Source organism: Marmota monax, unplaced genomic scaffold (genome assembly GCF_021218885.2).
Source record: "Marmota monax isolate L192 unplaced genomic scaffold, Marmota_monax_Labrador192_F-V1.1 WCK01_AAM20220418_F8-fsc00765, whole genome shotgun sequence".
Classification (NCBI taxonomy): Eukaryota; Metazoa; Chordata; class Mammalia; order Rodentia; family Sciuridae; genus Marmota; species Marmota monax.
Window position 1 is genome coordinate 121,291 of NW_026694828.1, and position 14,971 is coordinate 136,261.

General features: G+C 38.6%; 2 protein-coding genes across 2 annotated transcripts in view; one reads left to right on the forward strand and one right to left on the reverse strand.

Moving 5' to 3' along the window:
- Window positions 1–10,265, reverse strand: part of Rpf2 (ribosome production factor 2 homolog) — a 30,976-nt gene extending 20,711 nt beyond the window's left edge. The window contains exons 1-4 of the mRNA XM_046426095.2: window positions 10,154–10,265; window positions 6,575–6,707; window positions 3,672–3,709; window positions 2,183–2,222 (exon numbers count right to left, since the gene is read on the reverse strand). Coding sequence (XP_046282051.1) covers window positions 2,183–2,222; window positions 3,672–3,709; window positions 6,575–6,707; window positions 10,154–10,176 — 234 coding nt within the window. The 5' untranslated portion in view covers window positions 10,177–10,265. The remainder of the gene's footprint in view (window positions 1–2,182; window positions 2,223–3,671; window positions 3,710–6,574; window positions 6,708–10,153) is intronic.
- A 1,482-nt stretch (window positions 10,266–11,747) lies between these two features.
- LOC124080242 (ragulator complex protein LAMTOR5) lies at window positions 11,748–12,183 on the forward strand. The gene has a single exon (XM_046426096.2). The coding sequence runs from the start codon at window positions 11,779–11,781 to the stop codon at window positions 12,052–12,054; it is 276 nt and encodes a 91-aa protein (XP_046282052.1). The 5' UTR covers window positions 11,748–11,778; the 3' UTR covers window positions 12,055–12,183.
- Window positions 12,184–14,971: the final 2,788 nt, after the last annotated feature.

Consider the following 14,971-nt stretch of genomic DNA (forward strand, 5'->3'; position numbering starts at 1 on the left):
TTAAAAAATTTAAAGAATAGATGAAACAGCCACAATTCTCAACTTTTCTTCACTGGTTATAAGATATGGGTACCTAATTTGGTTACTATTTAAATTCAGTACCTAAGTAGAAACAAATGAAACAAAAAGTTCCACCCGCTTATCCACTCCTAGAGTGAAAGACATAGAATCACAAAGTCCAAGAATTAAGGGTATGCCGCTTAGTATGTCATCTAAACAAATTAATCTTTGTTTTTTTTCTTTGGTACTGAGGATTGAACCCAGAGGTGCTTAACCACTGAGCCACATCCTGGCTCTTTTTACTTATCTATTTTAGTTTTGAGACAAGGTCTCGCTAAGTTGCCAAGGCTGGTCCTGAACTTGCAATCCTCCTTCCTTGACCTCTTAAACTGCTAGGATTACAAGTGTGCACCACTATACCAGGCACAAATTAACCTTTTTGAGAATTTTATCATCAAAGACAATGAAACCTCTTGTAAAACATGCAAGGGCTTTATGAGATGTCATATGTGAGTAAACTATGCACAATGTCTGATACAAGAAGGTATTTAAAAAATATTTTTTAAACCAATGGAAATGGTTTTCTTAAAATGTTTTCAAAAACATTCTTATAGCCAGGCATGGTGGCACCCACCTGAAATCCCAGTGGCTTGGCAGGCTAAGCTAGGAGGATCACAAGTTTGAAGCCAGCCTCAGCAACTCAGTGAGGCCCTAAGCAACTTATGGAGACCCTGTCTCAAAAGAAAATAAAAGGATTGGGCATGTGGCTCAGTAGTTAGGCACCCCTGGCTTCAACCCCTAACCCAAAAATATAAAAAATTAAAACAATTTTATGGCCAGGCATGGTGGCACACACGTGTAATCCCAGCCACTTGGGAAACTGAGGCAGGACAACTGCAAATTCAGAGCCAGCCTCAACAACTAAGCAAGACCCTGGCTCAGGATAAAAAAATTAAAGGACTAGGGGCTGGGGCTGTAGCTCAGTGGCAGACCGCTTGCCTTCCACATGGGAGGCACTGGGTTCAATCCTGAGCACTGCATAAAAAAAATACACAAATACAATAAAGGCATGCTGTCCATCTACAACTACAAAAAAAAAAAAAAAAAAAAAGGAAATAAATAAATTAAATAAATAAAAAAGGACTGGGAATATAGTTCAGTGGTAGAACACTCCAGTACTGCAAAAACAAAACACAAAACTATAATTTGGTAACCACAAAGCAAAGCCTATAATACCTAAAAAATAAAAAGGCAACAAATCAAAACATACTGCTAGAGAAAGTCTCTTAACCACACAGGGGAAAAAAAAAAGATCTAGCCAGGTGCAATGGCACACGCCTATAATCCAATTCTAGCTCAGGAAGCTGAGACAGGAGGTCCTGAGTTCAAAACCCAGCTTCAGCAACTCAGTGAGGCCCTGAGCAACTTAGCAAGATCCTATAGATCTCAAAAAAAACCAAACAGGGGTTGGGGGTGGGAGTGGGAAGGAAGTCGCAGGGCTGAGATATGGCTCAGTGGTTAAGTGTCTCTGGTACAAAAAAAAAAAAGAGAGAGAGAGAGAGAGAGAGGATCTGAAACAAGCTTTCATTTGACAATTATGTGCTTAAAATGTAATTCAATCTATAAAAATTTCTATCAATATACTTGTAAGCAATGAATAATACATTTACTAGCAAAAGTGAAATAAAACATCTTAGGAGACTGAAGCAAAATAGCTTGAAGTCAAGAGTTGAAAGCGAGTCTGAGCAACATAGAGAGACCCACCCATAAAATAATAAATAAATAGTAAGATTTGTAGGAACAGAAATTATAGACACACACACACACACAATCTGCATTCCTATTATTGGGATCGAAGCTGGTTTCAAACTTGCAATACTCCTGCTGTAGCCTCTTCGGTAGCAGAGATTACAGGTGTGCACCACTGTGCTCAGCTATAGTTATATTTTTGAAACAATAAAGGTCTTACCCCTTCCCATATCAAAATTATCTTCCTTTTTTTTTTTTTTTTTTTTGGTGGTGCTAGGGATGGAACCCAGGGCCTTGTGCATGCAAAGCAGGCACTCTACCAACTGAGCTATATCCCCAGCCCAGGATGACTTAATTTTTAATTAGGGTTATAATATCAGTCTTGAATAATCATTTACATGTTCTCTTAAATCAGAAAGATTCTTGTACTTACCAGTGATGTCTGATCCTCAAATGGTCTTGTAATATTTTTCCTAAGAATATTAAAAAAGTAACCCCAAATTTAATAATCTTGATAAGTAAATTCAATTAATATATAAAAGATAATTTTTATTAAGATGATTTAAAAAACAGAAATCTGGGCATGGTGGCACACCAGCAATCAGGAGGCTGAGGCAGGAGGACCACAAATTCAAAGCCAGCCTCAGAAACTTAGCAAGGCCTTAAATAACTTAGTAAGACCCTACCTCAAAATAAAAAATAAAAAGGGCTGAGGAGGTGGCTCAGTGGTTAAGTGCCCTTGGGTTCAAACCCTAATACCAAAAATAAATAAAGAATAAAAAACAGAAAGATATCCATTCAAATATTTATTTAGTGACAGGCAGTATTATATGACAGGCAGTATTCCAGGATTTAGGGATGCTATAATACTACATCAAATAAGGTACTTTCTTTCATGGAGCTATTCTAGTAGAAAAATAAATACATTCAAAAAGTAATAATTATTATAACAAAAATAAAATAGGGTATGGTGTTACCATAAAGAGTATAACATGACAATTTCCGCTGAGACCTGTGAGTTAGTCATAGAACTTTTATGGCTATTATTCTAAGAAGGGAATGGCAGTGTCCCACACTTGTAATCCCAGTAACTCAAGAGGCTGAGACAGGAGGACTGAAAGTCCAAGGCCAGGCTCAGCAATTTAAGAAAGGCCCTCAATAACTTAGCAAAATCCTGTCTCAAAATAAAAAACATGAAAAAAAAAGGGGGCCTGGGGAGGCAGCTCAGGGCCCCAGTAATGAAAAAAAGAAAGAAAATGATTCCCTAAACAGTATATCATAACAACCATGTACGTGGTATTTACACTGTTTTAGGTATCATAAATAACTTAGAGATCATTTAAAGTTTATGGGAGGATATATGTAGGTTCCAAGCAAAACCCACACCATTTTATACATAAGGGATCTGAATATCCACAGACTTCAATATCCAAAAGGAGTCCTGAAACTAGTCTCCAACAAACAATGACAGATAACCCTATTTGCACAGTCTTTACTTAGTCTCAAAGTATCTCTTCCAAATATTTACTAACTACAAAGGGAGTTATAGTGGAGAAACCCAGCAAACACCACTTTAACCTACTACTATCTCTGAATCCAGAGGTACTTTACCACTGAGCAGCATCCCCAACCCTTTTTATTTTGAGACAGGATCTTGCTGCTAAATCATTTAATCACTTAGAGCCTTGCTAAATTGCTGGGGCTGGCCTCAAACTTGTAATCCTCCTGCCTCAGCTTCACAAATCACTGGGATTACAGTTGTGGGCCACCATGCTCAGCTGGAACAACATGGTCTTTTTACACACACACACACACACACACACACACACACAATTTCCCTTCCAAATCTTTTATAAAGTGGTTGTTACTTTTATAATAAAACAAAATAATTTAAAATAAAATTTTTTTAAATCATGACTTACTTTTTATATAGAACGCCATATGGTTTTTTCAGTGCATACTGTAAAACATAATTTATAGCTTTTAAAACAAAACATTCTGAAAAGCAGAAATAACAATAAAGCAATACATGCATTCTACAAGACTGCTCTAGTCACTGAATCCTGTTCTGATGTCTTTTGTTTGGCTCCCTTTTGATCACATACAATAATTTGTAACATAAACTTAATATTCTTAGACTAGATTTTCCTATTTCAAAGTATCCATGCCCTTTCAACAGTCTATCCAACTTAAAATAATTCCCTTCATTTCTTTAAACTCTACCTAGTCCATTCTCTCTAAGCAAATAACCTAGATTAGAAAGAAGAGCAAAAGATAACAGAAAACTAAATCCTATCTGAAAGCACTTACAATCGAAATGACTTTGGAGATACAAGAACTCAGCAAAAGTCACAATGATGACAATTAGAATACTAGCCAGAGTTTATTTCATTTATTTTGCAGTGCTGAGAATTAAACTTTGGCACTTATGCACACTAGGCAAGTGCTCTACCACTAGTCTACATCATTGGCCCTACGCTGGGTTTAAACACAGCCCTTAAAAAAATTGCTGCTGCCAAGTGCTATAATACACACCTGTAATCCCAACAACTCAGGAGACTGAGACATAAGGATTACAAGTTCAAAGCCAGCCTAAGCAACTCAGTGAGACCCTGTTTTAAAATAAAAAATAAAAAAGGCCTGGGGATGTCGCTCAGTGGTTAAGCATCCCTGGGTTCAATCCCCAGTACCAAAAAAACAAAAGAAAACAAAACAAAAAATTGCTGTTACCCAACCCTCTTCTTTGTTTTCCCACTTCTTTCCACTGATTCATTAATAATCACTTATTATCTGTATGACCACCAGTACTGCTCTACCAAAAAGAATAGCAAATATGTAAAGCATTGTCTTGTATTAGAAAAAGGAGTCAGTGAGAGAAAACAATGAAAAATAAAAGGAAATGATCATTCATCAACTATAAGAGCTAGTAAATAGAGAAACTCTTGTGGATTGGGGATATAGCTCAATGGTAGGGCACTTGCCTGGCATGAAAAGACTCACCAGTGAAATATACCTTCTCAAATACCAAAACTCTGGAGGATTCTTCTTATCCAATGTTTCCCTGTCTCAGAGTAATGAACATTACTACCTTTTTTTTGACAACACAGTCATTGTTATGAATGTTAACTACTGTAATAATGTGTGATGCAGATTATACCTATTAGAGCTTGTTTAAATATGTAGGGATCATTCAGTTGACAGAATAGTGTCCTAACAAAACAATGAGATTTAGAAACATTTCAAAAAAGGATGAGTACAAATTAGGTATTTAGATATCTGAATTGACTGTATTTAATAAGCATAAAGAGTTCAGTCAATTTCAAAAACATGTTCAACTATTTTACTTGATTTAACTCAAAGAATCTATCAGCTATACTCAGACTTCGATACTCAACTATCTACAAGTATCTCCACACATTATGCCCCATTCATTGATTAAATACCCACTGAGCACCCAATATGCCTAGACTCTGGACTAGGCACCAGGTATAGAAGTAGGAAAAAGTTTTATATCTTCACTATGTAAATTAGGTCCCAAACTTGAGTTTGGGACCTAACTTAAATAGTGAACCTGCCCCACCTTTTACAGTCTCTAATCACCATTACTGCCCAGCAGGCACACAGGCCAAAAAGCTGGGAAGTTGTACTTCTCACTAATGCCCAAACTATTCTGCCCTCAACATCTATTTTCTGATCAATCCTTGTTTTCATTTTACCATCACCAGACTCCAGGTTCTCTTTACCAGGCTAACAGCAACAACGTGGTTGCCCACATTTGCTCTCTGGCCTTTCTAATCAAGTCAAGAAAATGAACTGATCAACTCTTTCACTTAAAATCTGCCAATGACTCCACAGGACTTTTGGAATAAAATTCAAATTCCATATTAACATATGACTTCTGACTCTTCTGGCTTCACATAGTACATCTCCTTTAGCCAGCTCAATTATTTGCAGTGCTCTAAATGCTCCTTCACGTGCACTTTTGCCCAAGATTCTTCCTCAGCTTGAAAGCCCTTCTTTCTATCCTCTTGCTCCAAATGCTCCTTCAAAATGAAGCTTACATGTTATTTTCAGGAAGCCCATTTTTTTGTGGGTCCCCCTAAGTGATGTGAACTATGTCCCATTCTACCCTCTGCATACCTCCAGCACAGCATTTAATTCTTAATACTTTAAGCTCACTAAAAGGAGATGCTATGTTTTTCTATTATTCCCAGTACTCAGGACAGTAAATGGCATTGTTAAATGAATAAATACATAGTGATATTCAGTTACTTCACTTTGCAAATTAAATGTGTTCCTAAAAGGGCTGGAGATGTAGCTCAGTGATAGAGTGCTCTTTGTCTACCATGTATAAGATCCCAGGTTCCATTTCTAAGGCAGTAGGGTGGGAAAAAAAAAAAAGTAGAGCTGAGATACATTCCTAAAATGTATCAAATTCTGTAATTAAAACTAGTTTAATTTACCTGCTTTAAGGAAAACCAATAGTCAGTGAGGTGAGAAGAAAAATAACCTCTAATTTCAGATCTTCTCGAAGGCTGTAGATCTTTTTATTTTATTTATTTATTTAAATGTTTATTTATTTGTTTGTTTTTAGTTGAAGGTGGACAAGAGACCTTTATTTTACTTTTTTTTTTAATGTGGTGTTGAGGATTGAACCCAGTGCCTCACACATGCTAGGCAAGCGCTCTACCTCTGAACCACATCCCCAGCCCAAGGCTAGTAGATCTTAAGGTAACCTTACCATTTCTCCAGCAGCCCAAACCAGTATGCTGAAAGCTTCTAAAATGACTTCAGTAGTACTTAAACATTAAGTATATATACATACCATATCTTTAAGTACTTGTGTCACTATTGCATTTGCATTTCCCCCTTTAATCAGCATGGCATTTTTAATATTTTCACTGAGCTTTGGTTCTCTCTTCTCAAGGAATCTCTTGGCCCTTTTCGTTTTGGGTTTTCTGTTAAGAAAAGCATAATTCATAACAATGCAAACATTTTCCTCACATTGCAAAATCAAGACTTTAACAAGGAGAAAATTCTAAAAAATCAAGGACACATTACATTCACATATTTATCAGTTAGGATTCCAACATTAACATCTCACATTTTATTAGAAAAAGACACTCTATCACTATTAAACAAGCGTTTTGTTAGCTTTTGGTTTTCTTTAAAAAGCTTTCATTTTAATATTCCTAGTATTCTTCTTCTTCTTCTTTTTTTTTTTTTTTTGCGGTGCTGGGGATTGAACCCAGGGCCTTGTGCATGCAAAGCAAGCACTCTACCAACTGAGCTATATCCCCAAGTTGCAGCATTCATTTATTATTGTTGTTTTCTAAATCTTTATTTTTTTTAATTGTAGAGGGACACACAATATCTTTGTTTATTAATTTATTTTTTATTGGTGCTGAGGATCGAACCGGTGCCTCACACATTGCTAGGCAAGCGTTCTGCCACTGTGCTACAGCCTCAGCCCATCTTTTTATTTTTTATTTGATTATTTTTGGCACTGGGAATTGAACCCAGGGGCACTTAACCACTGAGTAATATCCCCAGCCCTTTTTATTTTGAGTAGGGTCTTGCTAAGTTGCTTAGGGCCTAAGTTGCTGAAGTTGCCTTTGAATTTGCGATCCTCCTGCCTCAGCTTCCTGAGCTGCTGGGATTACAAGTGTGTGCCACTGGGCCCAGCTTCCTTTTTTCTTTTTAATTAAAAAAAAAAATAAAGAACCAGACAGATGTGATGGTGTACACCTATAATCATAGGTAGGAGGATTGCTATTTGAGGCCAGCCAGGACAACACAGCAATACCCCAACTCAATTAAAAATAAATAAGCAAATAAAGGGCTCAAGTAGACATTATTTTTATTCCCCCCAACCAAATTTAAAATAGACAAACTGTACCCTGTACACTAACACAAAGAATTGTATATCAACTGCTGATCAACCTGTGGATATTTATTAAATATAGGATATTTACTAAATATAGATATTATTTACTAATATAGGTATTGCTTATCTTTTCTTCCAGATTTAAGACCAAGTACCTACCAGGAAGTATATATTATCTCACTCCAATATCACTGCTGAGAAAGTCTAATAACTACCAAAGAGTAATCTTGGATATTAAGACTTAATTTTCACCACAACCCTAAGAGACAGTACACTTATGATCTTCACTTTATAGATAAAGCAAAGACTTGATAAGTAATCTTCCTAAGGTCATGCAGCTAGTAATAAGGCCCAACTTCACAATGAGCTAGATTTAAAAACTCATCTAAGACAATTACCTAAGAAACAAAGAAGGGAAAATAAATTATTATTCTGACTTCATGGTGTGAAAATAGAACTACCATGTTTTGTTTTGTGTTTTGTGTGTGTGTGTGTGTGTGTGTGTGTGTGGTATGAAGGACTAAACCCAGAGCCTAGTTCATGCCAGGTACTTTACCACTAAACTATAATCCCAGCCTGGGAGTACCATGTTTTTATACATTTCTTTTCAAAAAAGCGTGTCACCTTTGCCTCCTCTAATGGTGAACATTATAGGCAAGCATCTTGCTTTTCAAACAGTTCTAAGCCATCTACTTAAAGAATTCATCCACTCTTAAATAACCATGACCCTCCTTCTTTGGCCCTATGAATACTACAGGAAGGAAAAGAAACACAGAATACACACAACTTTAAATTCCCATGTAGAACTAATAAGGTTAAATCAGTGGGATCAATAAAGCCCAGGAATTAGAGACCAACCTGGGCAACATAGTAAGACCAGGCTTACAAACAAAAAGTTCAATACAAGATTAGAAAAGGTTTGCTTTTTGTTGTTATTGTTGTTTAAAACTATGCGAAGGCTTATTCTTTCATGTATTACTTTTCATCTCTAAACAGTTCTCAGGAGACTAAGAGAATAAAATTTCCAGGAGCTGTATGATGAATGAATCCTTTTTTATATTTGGTAGTGGGAACTGAACCCAGAAGCAGTTTATTACTGAGCCACAGTCCTTTTTATTTTGAAAAAAAAAAAAAAAAAAAAAAAGTTGCTGAGGTTCTTGCTAAATAGCTGTGGCTGGACCTCAAATTTATAATCCTTCTCTCTCAATCTCCAGAATTGTTGGATCACAGTCCATGAATCTCTATTTATAAAGTTGTAGTGGAGTGGCTGGGGATGCAGCTCAGCAGAGAGTAGCTTATCTGGCCTACCATACACCCTGGGTTAAAAAAAAACAGTTTAGAATTTCCTCTCCAGATAAATGTCAATATAAAGTTTTTAATCATTTACTGGTTAATAAAAATACACATTATTTACTAAATCAAATCAAGAAATATGTAGTGTGAGCCAGGCACAGTGATGTAATGCCTTTAATCCCAGTGATTAAGGAGGCTGAGGCAGGAGGCTTGCTAGTTCAAGGCTAGCCTCAAGCAATTAGCAAGACCCTGAGCAACTTGGCGACACCCTGTCTCAAAACATAAAAAAGGCTGGGGATGTGACTCACTGTTTAAGCTTCCCTGGGTTCAATCCTCAGTACAAAAACGAAAGAGAAAAAATATGCAATGACTTTATGGCAAAAAATGGTATGCGCTCTACATTCTATGTGGTTTATTACTTCTCACGAACCAGCAACGAATACCAAAAAACACTTTTACATGTTTTATTAGCTGTTTGTCCCTCTATTACACTGAAAATTAGTCACACTCATCTTTATAGTCCCAACACCTAACGGTATAGTAGGTTGCAAAATCTCTGAATTAATGACTAAAAAGAAACAATCACTTAGAATACACATTAACCTCGGCAAGGCCCAAGAAAACCACTGCTAATCAGAGTAGAAATATTTAGGAGCTCAATACATATTTTTTGTACGAATTTAAAATAAACATCACTATAGGATAACTCCAAGATAACAAGTGTGCAAAGCTGGAAGGAAAAGAAAATGCCAATGAACATTTTCCACGTGCTGTAGCAAAAGCTGTAGGTACATTCGCCAAACTCACAGCTCTATGAAGCACGAATTATGATCACTATTTTAGAGTGAACTGAGTTCTAGGTTTAATGGCAAAAGTTTCAAAGCCTTACGCATGCGCCCGGGTAGTCACCTAGACCTGTCAGGTTCTGAGGCCTGGGCTCTTAACCCCTTCCTCTACCATCTCCCTCACAATTCAGAAGTCAGGACATTTTTAAGAGACTGGAATAAAAGCGGCAACGTCTCCGTCCCTCCTCTCACCCTGCCGCTCCCAGTTGCGGGTTTCCCTCTCTCAATCTCCCAGCCGAGAAGACCCATCCAGGCACCGCAGGCAAAGCGCGTTAACGGGAGCGGTCACCAAAGGAGAGATGGCAGCACAGGCAATATCTGTCTCCTCACAGGGCACCCTCTCCCCAACATTCCCCAGGCAGTGTCCCAACGCACTTACATAACTCGATCCAAGGCGTCCATGACTACCACAGCCCCAGATTCGAGAAAGGGAGAAGTCGCACGGTTACACCAAGCGGGCGCGTGCAACCTAGCAAGCGGAACCGGAAACCGTAGTGACGATACTTCCGGAGGCTGCCCCGCCCCTGGCGGCCATCTTGGGTCAGATCGCGTTTTGTTGCCTTGGTTACCTAGCTCTGGTTCTTTCCCAGAAATTGAAATAATACTTAAAATGACCTAGCCCCTCAGCTTGATGTACACGCTCGTGTGTACCTGGAGTAAGGTATTTAGGGAACACAGGATATCAAAAAGGTTGAAAGGGTGATGAGTACTCATGTAGTAACCAAAAAGCAAAATGTGAAATATCACTAATAGAACTTTAAGCTCCGATAAGGCAGTTTTCTGCTTTTTTTTTTTTTTTTTTTTTTTGGTGGTGGGGCGGGGGTCGGGGGTCGGGCCGAGCATCGTCTCACTAACTTAGGGAGCCTGGCATGGAATTTTCCGTCCTCCTGCCTCAGCCTCCCTTGTCAATTATATTACTGGCATGTGACACCTGCTCTCCAAGACAGTTTATGACAACCGTAGTTGCCTAGTATATAAAAGGCATGCCAAAAGACCACTGATCGTGAATTTTTCCCAAATATTTTAAGTTTTTTGTGGTTGTAGATGAACACTATACCATTATTTTATTTGTTTCCTTATATGTGGTGCTGAGGATTGAACCCAATGCCTCACATGTGCTAGGCAAGAGCTCTCTACTACTGAGCCACAACCCCAGCCCCCAAATTACCACAAAATTCTCACCTTTATGTGTACTATTCAATGGGTTTTGTTACATTCACAAAGAGATGCGACCATCAACAGTAATTCCAGAATATGTTATCGCCTCAAAAAGAACCCCACCTCGGCTGAGTACCGGAACACACGCCTGTAATCCCAGCGGCTCCGGAGGCTGAGGGAGGAGCATCGCAGGTTCAAAGACAACCTCAGCAAAAGGTGAGGTACTAAGCAACTCAGTGAGACCCTGTCTCTAAATTAAAAAAAAAAAAAAAAAAAAAAAAATAGGGCTGGGGATGTGGCTCAGTGATCCAGTGCCACCGAGTTCAATCCCCAGTACCAAAAAAAAAAAAAAAAAAAACTCACCCCACCCAGTAGTATTACTACTCGTTTTCCCCTTCAACCAATCCCTGAGAACCACTGAATCCACTTTATGTTCCATGGCTTAGCCTATTCTGAATATAAATATGTGCATGCGCACAAGTACTCATATGATGTGCCTTTGTGAGCCTGCAATCTCAGGGACTTGGGAGGATGAGGCAGGAGGACTGCTAATTTGAGGCCAGCATCAGACCCTGTCTCAAAATAAAAGACTTGTGTGGATAGCCGCAGACTGTACTTTGCTCTGAGTTCCTACATGACATATGGAACAGCAGTTTTCAGGTTGTACCTAAACCTGTTAGATCATTTTGTAAAGTAGTAGTTTGCCATTGAATGCTGAGGTGGAATGACTATAGTTTGTCTACACAAGTAAACATAATATCTGCTTGGCACAGTCTGCTAAGTTAATTGTGCTAATAAGAATGACCACCTAACGGAGGACCGGCGCCGGGGTGGCTTTCGAGCGGGATGGAGGCGACTTTGGAGCAGCACTTGGAGGATACAATGAAGAATCCGTCCATTGTTGGAGTCCTGTGCACAGATTCACAAGGACTTAATCTGGGCTGTCGTGGGACTCTGTCAGATGAACACGCTGGGGTTATATCTGTTCTAGCCCAACAAGCAGCTAAGCTAACCTCTGACCCCACTGATATTCCTGTGGTGTGCCTAGAATCAGATAATGGGAACATTATGATCCAAAAGCATGATGGCATCACCGTGGCAGTGCACAAAATGGCCTCTTGATGTCTCTCATCAGTTCTCCAGCAGCCTGTCATAGGGACTCAATCCTACTATGTTAATCATCTTACAAAACTAGTTAAGTTGCAGTGATTAAGCCATTCATTGAATATGCATTGGGTACTTTTCTATTTATTTTAGAGTGAGTTGCTTTTTAACCAACGTATCAGGATATTAATAAGGATCATGTTTTGAAGCAGCATGTCCAGATCACTTTGTATATAAAATTTTGTTAGGTTAAATAAATCTGCTTGGAGGGAAAAAAAAAAAAAAAAAAAAAGAATGACCACCTGGGGCTGGGGTTGTGGCTCAATAGCAGAGCACCAGAGCATGCACCAAGCTTGTGTGAAGCATTGAATTCGATCCTCAGCACCACATAAAAATAAACAAAAGTGTTTTTAAAAAATAAAAAGAATGATCACCTGTGAGCTTAATGAATTAATCAGAAGTACATGGATGCATGGGATATAAAACTCATATTGGAAAAAGGAGGCCTATGAGCTTTATTGAACACCCCAGACCACCAAATAATGCAACCCCCTTAGCTTGAGGACCATAGGAGAAGCACCCCCAGATTGGACACAGTGGCAGTGGCACCCTGACCCGATCACCTGGTTATTCATGAGTCTTGCCCAGGAAAATCACCCATGACTAAACCTCTGAATCTCTCCTTGGGTTTTAGCAGAGTGGTTTCTCCTCCCATGATAAGGAAGCAAGTTCCACTCTACATAATACTGTGAAACTGTCCTAGGCCTAGAATAACTTCTTGTGCTTTGACAGCTCTGCACCCTGAGCAAGTTCTTTGGCTGGTTCATAATCTTATCTGACCACCTACATAGATTATTTATATTTATATCTGCTCTCTGCCATTGCTCTCATGAAGTTCAGACTCCTGAACTCCTGTGGTTGCTTTAACCCTTAATTCTTAATTTCTTATATCTATAACACTTAAGCCACGTATCCCACTAGGTGGGATAGATATTAGAAATTAAGATTGGAATAAAAAAAATGTGTGATTGCCTGGCTTATAACTACCAAGTGACCCACAAGTATTCAGTGAAGTGCCACTGAGGAAAGTGAGGTAGCCTGTGGATTTGTTTTACAATAAATTCTGAGATCATAGAAAGATACAAAGTGTTGATCTATGTTTTTTTTTTTTTTTTTTTTTTTAGTTTTCGGCAGACACAACATTTTTTTATTTGGATGTGGTGCTGAGGATAGAACCTGGGCCACATCATGCCAGGTGAGCACGCTACCTCTTGAGCCACATCCCCAACCCAGTGTTGATCTATGTTAATGATGTAGTACGCTCAACAACTGGGATGTAGCTCAATCGCAAAGCGCACCAATCCTCAGCACCAAACCAAACATAAAAGCAGGATAAAATCTTGGTGTCTGGTTCCGTTTTGCATCTCTTTTGTTGAGTCATTCTCTATGGCAGTCACCAGAAACAATAAGTCTGCTACAAGATATTCAAACAAAATATGACAGAATTCAATGGAGAGCCTAAGGAATCTGGGATTGTTCTGGATTGGTGGCTATTTCTGACATAGTTAAAAGTAGGACTTTACTTGGGTTTGGATGTCATAAGGTGAGAAGAACTTAGATGGGTATAATGTATTTGGTTTCAGTCATTTCTTGACACTCAGCCCCCCAAATTCTTGTAATCTCTGAAGTAATTTTTCTTTTGGTATGCTGAGATACTGTAAGTGATGGTTGGGGGAATCCTGGATAGCCTCAAGATAGGAAATGGTTTCCAAGGGAATAATCACATGATTAATAAAAGTTTGGAACTTTGAGGCTTGGGTTGTCACTCAGCAGTAGCGCTTGCCTCACACGTGCAAGGCACTGGGTTCGATCCTCAGCACCATATAAAAATAAATAAATAAAATAAAATTATATAAAAAATATATATTAAAAAAAATTTTGGAACTTTCAGGACTGAGAATGTAGCTCAGTGGTAGAGTGCTTGCCACATGTAACCTATGGCTCAATGCCCACCACAGCAAAACAAAAACTAAAAACAAGACAGCTGAGCATGGCATGACTGATCCCAGCAACTCAGTAGGCTGAGTTCAAGACCAGCCTGGGCAACATAGCAAGACCCCAAGGCCCCACCTCAAGAACAGATAGCAAGAATGTTGGAATTTTCAGTCCCACCCTCTGACCTCCAGGGATTGAAAACTGACTTAATTGCCAATATTCAACAATTTAGTCTGTCATGGCTACTAATGAAGCCTCCACAAAGCTCCCAAAGGACAAGGTTTGGTGAGTAAGAAATGATGGGAGAGTGGTCTGGAGAGGAAATGATGTTCCACATCCCTTCTTGTTATACAGCTGTTCTATCTGGATGTTTTTGAGTTATGTCCTTCTATAATAAACCTCATAAACTTTTCCAAGTCATTTTTCCAAGTTCTGTGAGCTGTTTAAGCAAAAGATTGAAATTGAAGAGGGGGCTATGGGAATATTCAATTGGTATCCAAGTCAGATAGAAGTTGTAGGTAACCTGTGGGTCTATCACTTGGATTAGTATTTAAAAATGAGGAGGCAGCAGGCAATCTTATAGGATTTAGCTCTTAACTGTGGAATGTGACACTAATTCCAAGTTGATAGTGTCAAAATTGAGTTAAATTTCACATTTGTAATCCTAGCACTTGGAAGGCTGAGGCAGGAGAATAGCAAGTTTGAGGCTAGCCTTAACAACTTGGCAAGACCCTGTCCCAAAATAAAAACTGAAAATAACTGGGGATGTGGCTCAGTGGTAAGGTTCGATCCCCAGTATGAAAAATAAACTTCCCTTTCCTTAAGTCCCTCCTTTGAAATCTTAAAATTTAACCGTGGTCATTTTCTCTGATCTTCAATGAAACAAGCAAGCCAGGTTACCTTTCTGGCAATAACTATTTTCCTGGTTTTCAGCAGAGAA